Raw genomic sequence first — 8,209 nt, forward strand, 5'->3', positions numbered from 1 at the left:
TGTTATGTTTTTTTTTTCTTTTTTGGAACAGCTAAAATGTTTTAAATTTCAAATTAATTATTCAAATTTCCCTTTATCTTAAAGAGATTATCATGATAATCAAATCTCATCACAAATTTACAATTGATATTACTCAAATAATTGATAAATACAATTTACATGGATATTACTCAAATAATTGATAGGCATATTCAAATACGTAGCCATATAGATTGTATTTTAATATAAACTCAAATTCTCATTATTTTCAAAATATGTAAGAATTACTCAAACCAAAACTATAAGAGGAAGAGAGAGTGCATGTGATGAGGAACTCAAAAACACATTACCAAAATGTATCGACCCAAAATAGAAATACAAAAAAAAAAAAAAAAATGGGAGGATTAAGGATGACTGGTGTTTGTAGATGTTAATTGATTTAGGTTTTATTTTTTTGGGTTCATGTTTTTGTTCACGTTGAAGATTGTTCCAAATTTAAATTCATGTCTTTTTTGTTTTAATTTTTTTATTTCTTTAAAATTGATTATTCACCTGCTAATGTGGCATTTTATAATGTCAATAAAAAAATATTTTATTATTACTTTAGTTGTCGCATAAGCTTTAAATATGCTAACAATGCACATTGTTTGTCACGTAGGTGTTTTTTTGTTAGTGAGTTAACGGTAAAGATCAAATTGATTGCAAGTTAGAAAATAACAGTGGCTAAATTAACTACTATCAAAATGTAGGAACCAAATTGACTATAACCCCAAAATGTAAAGACTAAAATGATATTTTTGCATTTTTTTTTCCTCTAGAAAAATGATATAATGTAATTTGGAGTAATTCAATATATTTCATATTCATATTTATCATAACATCAATTTATTATTATTGGAGAAGTGGTTTATTTAAAATTTGAAATCTTAATTTAAAATTTAGTCGTTTATCTTTAGTTGAAACACAAATGGTTTTCTATTGAGCTTTTGTATGTCAATTGATAGGGTGGGATTTGCATTCACCTAATAAAAAATTGAACATATTTTAGCATATTTATAATAAAATATAAAAAAGATCATATATGCTAATTGTACACTAATAGCACTCACTTGAAAATTCAAAGACCTAAAATGTTTAATGAGTAAACTTTAAGAACTGACAGTGTATTTCAGACTATATATACCCCCCCCCCCCCACCCCTTAAGTGATATGTGCATGATAATAAATTTAGATAAAAACATTTTCTATGTTCTCATTTATCTTCTCAACCAAATAAATAAAATTCATTTTTATTTTCTATCTTCTATAGTCTATACCAAACTTAGAAAACTAAAATATTTTCTATTATCCCAACATTTTCATAATCTCAATTTTTTCTACAAGTCTAAACTAAACATAACCTTTACATTATATTTGGGAGGAGGGAAAAGATTGGAAAGTAATGGGATAATGAAAAAAGAAAAAGAAAAAAAGAAGCTATTTTGGAATATCCTTTCAATTCCTTTGTTTGAGAATTTTAATGGAAGGAATGAGAATATCATTATTTTATTTGAGAGTTTGAGTGGGAGGAAATGAAATTTGTAGGAGGGTACACTCATTCCTCAATTTCCCACTTAAAATCTTAAGTTTGCATTCCCTCAAAATTGAGAGAAATTGGAGGGAATGAATTTTTACTAAAAATCTCAAAATATCCTTGTACATTTAGCTCTCTATTTTAAAATAAAGGTCTAATAAAAATAATCTTGTTTTCAAATTATTCTATTTAATTTTTCGTAATATTACTCACAAATAAGGTTACTTATTTACATTTTTTTTTAAGTTACTTATATTTATTTCCTTCTATTCTTATATTTTAAAACATTCGAATAAAATTACTTAATTGTATTTCATTCTTTTCTTTTCTTTTTATTTCTAGTACTCAATAGATACTTATATATATATATATATATATATATATATATATATATATATATATATATATATATATATATATATATATATATTTGATTTGATTCTATATTTTCTTGTACTTAGAGCATTTGTATCAGTTCGTACAAATTTTTTTATTTTTAGTAGATTTTATTTTTTCTAATTTATACGACTAATTTTTAAAAACATTCGTATCAAATTATCTATTTCGTGTATACAGCTATGTAAATCTGCGTGACTATTATAGCTAAAAATAGAAAATAGAGCATAAATGCACAACTTTACAGGGACTTATTTAGGTGATTTTTAAGGTTGATTTGCTAAGAATCAATCTCCCCTTACTTTTCAATCACAAAACACGGACACACAAGCACAAATACAGAGCCTGAGAGATGTTCCATTTAAAAACTCTCAATATTTTTTCCAGTCCCAGCAGGCTGGAGGGACCGCCTGTGACCTCTGCACAACCACTCTTACCAAACGGACTGCGTGCAACCTGACTGAAACTAATTAGTTTTTCTTTCTTCCTTTTCAAGTTTTAGTTTTCCACTCAAATTAGTTTGCATTGTTTGGATTGCCATGGGAGAGGTTGTTGTTGTGAGAGTTATTGACCTGCTTATTGATGAATTAGATGAAAGGCGCCAACTTAAACTCCAGCTCCAGCTGGGATTGCTGGAAAGGGAATTGAGGCTCATGCTCGCTGTGTTGGACTACATAGAATCCTTGGAGGGACCAAGCCAAGATATGAATCGTTGGGCAGAAGATGCAAGGGCTGTTGTTCGCTCCGCCGAGGATATGATCGACTCTTTCATGATTTCAACAGCAAAGAGGAGCAGGGCAAAAGTGTTGAAGCGCTTTGCCTTGTTTTTCAATCATATATTTCTTCGATTCAAGTTAAGTCCCAAGGTAAAGAGGCTCATGCTTCGTATCAATGATCTTTCAAAAGAAGGCGAAGTCTTTAATATCACAACAGATGGTGGAGGAGCACAAGCACTACATAAGTATCAGGGAGGAGCAAAAGATAAAGCCCCTCCTATGCGTTTCTTGAAGACATCAGTCAAAAGGGAATGCGCAGGATTCGTGGTGACATGCTTGTGTTGCCTGTGTTTACCAATTCCATTTCCATGTAATCCAATTCTATCAGTGCCGTGTTACTGTTTATTTATTGTAGGGGAGCGCACAACACCTCGTATATATCATCTGTTGTTTAAGGTACGTAAACAAATCCTGAATGTCAGAAAAGAATGTGAAGTGACTAGTATCTCATCAAGAGAGCCCAACACCATCATTTCTTCTTTGTTAGAGCAGATTGATGTTGTGCTAAGTCCAAGATATCTTTTTTACTCCTCAGCCACCAGGGAAGTTAAGCAAGTAAGGCAGTACGTCAAATGCATAGATGATCTTGTGAAAGATGTGGAATCTGTTAGAGAGCTAGATGAAAGAGAGATTGTTTGGTTGGAATGGGTGAGGGAAATTTGTCTTCCTGCAAAGGATTTCCTCACATTCTTCGTAAGCAAAAGAGAGCAGAAAATAAAGAGGTTTGCAAAACTCAAAGCTCCTACTTTTATTGGTGCAGATTCAGAGCTTAGGAAGAAAATGAAGGTGATCAGGAGCAGGATCCAATATGCATATGGCAGAAGGTGGATATATGGAATGGTAGAATCTGATGAGATTGAAGAGTTGCAGCCATCAAAGGCTTTTGAAGTTGAGTCAATCTGGAGAGATTTGAGGCTAATGTCTGCCTTAGTTAAAGATGTTAAGGGCATGAAAGGCAAAGGTGAGAGAGTGAAGGTTTGGCTGGAGCAAATGGGAGATCTTGCTCTTGAAATAGATGCTCTCAATACACAAATTCAAGCACATCAAGAAAAAATGAAGGGAGGTTTAGGTGGGGAGTTAAGGGTTCTGTCCTCTACAGCAGAAAAGATAGAAAGAATTAGCAGTAAGTTTCATGCTATGTCTGAAATAAAGAGTACTTATGACATTGGGACATTTGAAGGAAAAAGGGGTCAAATTTCTCCGTCTGATATTATTGTTGAAGATGATGATAACAACTTGGAGGAAGCTGAAACAGGATCCTCACAGCAGCACACAAAGACAGGAAGATATGTGCGGGAGATTGAAGTCACTGAATCAAGCCTAACTAAGGCTTCGATTAATATCGGACCATCTACATCTGAAACTGTGGAAAAACCACATGCCACCGATTCTACTGAAATTCCACCAACATCTTCACTTCAGAAAGATAAGAAAAGAGACATAGAGCAAGTTGAATTAATGGAAAGAGAGCTGAAATTGATTTATGCTTTTCTCAAAGATGTTGAAGCAATTGAGGAATCAAATGCAAGAATCAAGTTCTGGGAGGAGGAAATGAGAAGTATTGCTCAGGAAGCAGAGGCTATCATTGGCAAATATAAGAACAACATGAGAGTGGAAGAGAAGCGCTTCTTCACTAGGCTTGCATCCAAACCCAAAAATCTGAAAGCTGATTCCAAGGTTGTGAAGAAGATCTCTAAGATCAAGAAAAAAATTCAGGTAGTTACAGAGAGAAGGATATCGTATGGCATTGTGCATGTTGAAGCATCCAACTCCATGACTCATAAAATACATCAGAGAAGGCCTCGGTCTCAATATTCTGAAGAATCTGATATCATTGGCTTTGAGGACCATGTATATGAAATAACGGAAAGGTTAGTCACAGTTGATGAACCACGTCACTGTGTCATTTCGATTGTGGGAATGGAAGGCTCTGGTAAGACAACTCTTGCAAAATTAATCTATAACAAGAATGCCATCCATTTTAGTACCTGTGCTTGGGTTTCTATATCTGAAAAAAGTAGTGCTGAAGAGATTCTGCAAGACATAAGGAAGCAAGTAATTGGATCTTATCAAGAACCGAAAGGAAAGCGGTCCCTTAAAGAAGAATTAAAGCAAATGCTTCAGAATTTCTTGAGGGAAAAGAGGTACCTCATAGTTCTGGATAATATCGCCATGGCTGGAGTGTGGAATGATCTCAAAGACGCATTCCCAGATGAATCAGATGGGAGCAGAATAGTGATAACCACTCGTGACATGGCTGTAGATCCACATGCTGACTCAAGAATCTTTCAGTACAAATTGCACTTGCGAAGTATTGATGAGAGCTGGACATTATTTACAAATACTTTGAGGAAGGAAGTCCCCCAAGAACTGGAGAAACTCGGAAGAGAAATTGTGATGAGGTGCGGTGGTTTGCCACAGCCAATAGTAAAAATGGGAAAATTACTATCGGAGAAAGTTGCAACCAATGTGGAGTGGTCAAGTGTGCTAAATGAGCTCAAAGGAGAAACAGTACCTTGGTTAGAAATCTCAAGCAAGGTTAGCAGGGACTTGCCCCTAGAATTGAAAGGATGTCTATATTATTTCCTATTATTCCCCGAAGATTTTGAGATCCCTATAAGAAGATTAATCGCACTGTGGGTTGCTGAGGGGTTTTTGAGACTAGGCAGGGGTGACAAATCTCCTGAACATTTTGCTGAGAGGTGTCTGATGGAGCTGATAGATAGGAACATGATTCAAGTAACAGAGAAGAAGCCAAATGGTAAAGTCAGAACTTGTTGTCTTCCTGGTGCGCTGAGGAAACTCTTGTCGAAAGCTGTGGAAGACAAAGTTCTTAAAGGGCAAGTCAACACAGCTTCCAAATCATCTTCAAGCCTTCAGCAGAACCGTTGGATTGTTGATCATTACAATAACACAGAACCCAGCAGCACCATCTTTAATCAAATTCACGGTGACAACATTGACAATGCCACTCTGCAAGCCTCTTATGGGAAAGCCCTATCTTTTATGTCCTTTGATTATCGAGAAGGAAGCCAGTCTGGGGAAGATATAGGAAACTTTCTTCAACGCTGCATTTCCTACAGGTGTTTCCTATTGCTGCGGGTGCTTGATCTTGAACGTGTTTTCAGACCTCAATTGCCAAAGGTACTGAGTAAGCTGGCTTTACTAAGGTACCTTGGCTTGAGATGGACATACCTAGAGTCACTTCCATCATCCATAAGAAACTTGCTGAAACTCCAAACACTGGATGTGAAGCACACTTACATCAGTACTCTCCCTCGTTCAATTTGGAAGATGCAACATCTGCGGCACTTGTATTTGAATGAGAGTTATCGCAGTAGATTTGGGCCTCAACCAAGAGGTGTCTCATTAACAGACCTGCAAACTTTATGGGGTGCATTTGTGGATGAGAAAAGTCCAGTAAAGGATGGCTTGGACACGTTGATCAATCTTAGAAAATTGGGTTTGGCATGCCGGTGCATGTCAAATCAAAAGAATGAAATGTCATTGCAACTGGAAGCAGTGGCTGGATGGATTCAAAAACTAGAACATCTTCAATCTTTAAGGCTGAAATCACATGATGAAAACAATCAACCTTGGTGTCTAGACTTACCGTCTTTGTTAGACCACACGAATCTCTCCAGTATATATCTTCTTGGAAGGTTAAGAACTCCATCTGTCATCTCTAAATTTCCAGAGAACCTTATTGAGATTACCTTGTCAGCATCAGCACTAAGTGAAGATCCAATGCAAAAGTTAGATAAACTTCCAAAACTGAGGATTCTTCAGTTATTCTCTGAATCTTATGTGGAGAACAATATGTGCTGCCCTGAAAACAGCTTTCCTCAGCTTCGAATTCTTAGACTATGGAAGCTAGAGGGACTGGAGGACTGGATTGTGCAGGAAGGAGCATTGCCTCGTCTCAGGGTTTTACAGATCAGATCATGTTCACGTCTGCATAAGCTTCCTGATGTATTGCAGCATGTTAAGACTCTCCAAGAATTGAAACTGTCAAACATGCCAACGAAGTTCACAGAACGGATTAAGGATTGCAATAGTGAGGATTGGGGAAAAATAGCACATGTGCGCCATGTTAGCATTGAACCCTGAGGTACCTCCAGTTCTTATTAGTACGTATTCCTTTACATTTACCAGCAGCATTGTGAACCTCATAATTTATAGTTTGATTTTCTTACTGTTAATTTGCAAGCTAGTAATCTTTTCTAGATTATTTACATGCTAGTTATTGCTCTTATTAGTCAATTGCTAAATTAGTGTTCCATTTCTTTTGTCGTGAAGGAATCAATGCAGCGATTCAGTACATATGATAATCTCCAGTATCCAGAGATGTTTTTTCTGCCTTTTATTCAAGTTTCTTGTGTTTCCAGAGGATGACAAACTTCTGCAAAATAAATGTCAGTTAGTCTAACTGCTTTGGGGGCGGCTGAGATAGTAAGGTCAATGCTAATACAAGGAATGGGAATTTCAGAAACATTGTGGAGGATATCAAGCTCACTCCAAGGACACAGATGTTAGCTCTTCCTTTCATGTGATGATTTATTTCAGGGGTATCACCAGTAGTAGGCTTGGCTGCAGCTATATCATTCCTTCACCCTCTTGTGTTTTTTTTTCTGTTCTTATTGTTATTTGTTGCTTCTCTTGCTGTTGTTGGAGAATGGAGATGGTGATGGGGGAGGCTTATTTGTTTTTATTTTTAAATGTGATTGTTGTGAATTGTGATGTATTCTAAAACCAGTGCTTATTTCAGAAATTCTTTTTTTCTTTCCTTAAAATTCTGCATGTTAGAAATTTTGGACGGGGCCTAATGAATGAGTAAACTCACAATGGAGTTGGTCCAATTCATAACCAAGACTTATCTGATATTTCCCTTGGTTTCCTACAAGTAATCATCCATGAAAAAATCTATAAATAAAGTTAGTATAACCATTGTGTGTGCGTGTGTATGTGTGAGAAATAGAAGAAAAACATTCTCCATCTCTTACGTTCATTTCTACTATCTGAAAAAAAAATTTCCAGGCTGTAGATTAGATTAGTGTTTTTCTCTAGAGTCATCATCTTCTTGTGGGGGCTACTCAAACTCACAGCTCTCCCTTTGCTCAGTTTACTGTGTAGCTCTGGCTTTCCTGGGTCTCCCAAAAGCTCCCTTTGGTATTCAATTCAATTTTGTCTCTAATCCTAGGTCTCTCCATCTTCCTTCACTTCATCCCATTCTCTGTTAGGAGTCCTAATCTATCAATTTGTAGTGTTCTTCTCAAAGCACTCCATATGTTTGTGCTTTTGCCTAAAACAGTTTTTGTAGGCTGTAGCAAAAGATTTAAATGTTTTTTTAGAAGATAGTTATTAAAAGATTTAAATCCATATTGATGCGGCCTGTCAATCCAATAACCCGATGAACTTTTTTTTTTTTTTTTTTGAGAAACAACACTAAGCAATTTTATTATCAATAACCCGATGAACTAATATA

General features: G+C 35.6%; 1 protein-coding gene across 2 annotated transcripts; it reads left to right on the plus strand.

The window, feature by feature from the left end:
• The first annotated feature begins 2,273 nt into the window (after positions 1-2,273).
• LOC142631887 (disease resistance protein RPP13-like) lies at positions 2,274-7,561 on the plus strand. Of its 2 annotated transcripts, none has more exons than XM_075806229.1 (2): positions 2,274-6,854; positions 7,024-7,561. In XM_075806229.1, exon 1 carries the CDS (start codon positions 2,488-2,490, stop codon positions 6,832-6,834), a length of 4,347 nt encoding a protein of 1,448 aa, XP_075662344.1. In that variant the 5' UTR covers positions 2,274-2,487; the 3' UTR covers positions 6,835-6,854; positions 7,024-7,561. The 2 variants fall into 2 exon arrangements, with proteins under 2 accessions (XP_075662344.1, XP_075662343.1); XM_075806228.1 differs by having other exon boundaries at positions 2,274-6,835.
• The last annotated feature ends 648 nt before the right edge of the window (positions 7,562-8,209 follow it).

The sequence above is a fragment of the Castanea sativa genome, chromosome 4, assembly GCF_040712315.1.
Source record: "Castanea sativa cultivar Marrone di Chiusa Pesio chromosome 4, ASM4071231v1".
Taxonomy (NCBI): domain Eukaryota; kingdom Viridiplantae; phylum Streptophyta; class Magnoliopsida; order Fagales; family Fagaceae; genus Castanea; species Castanea sativa.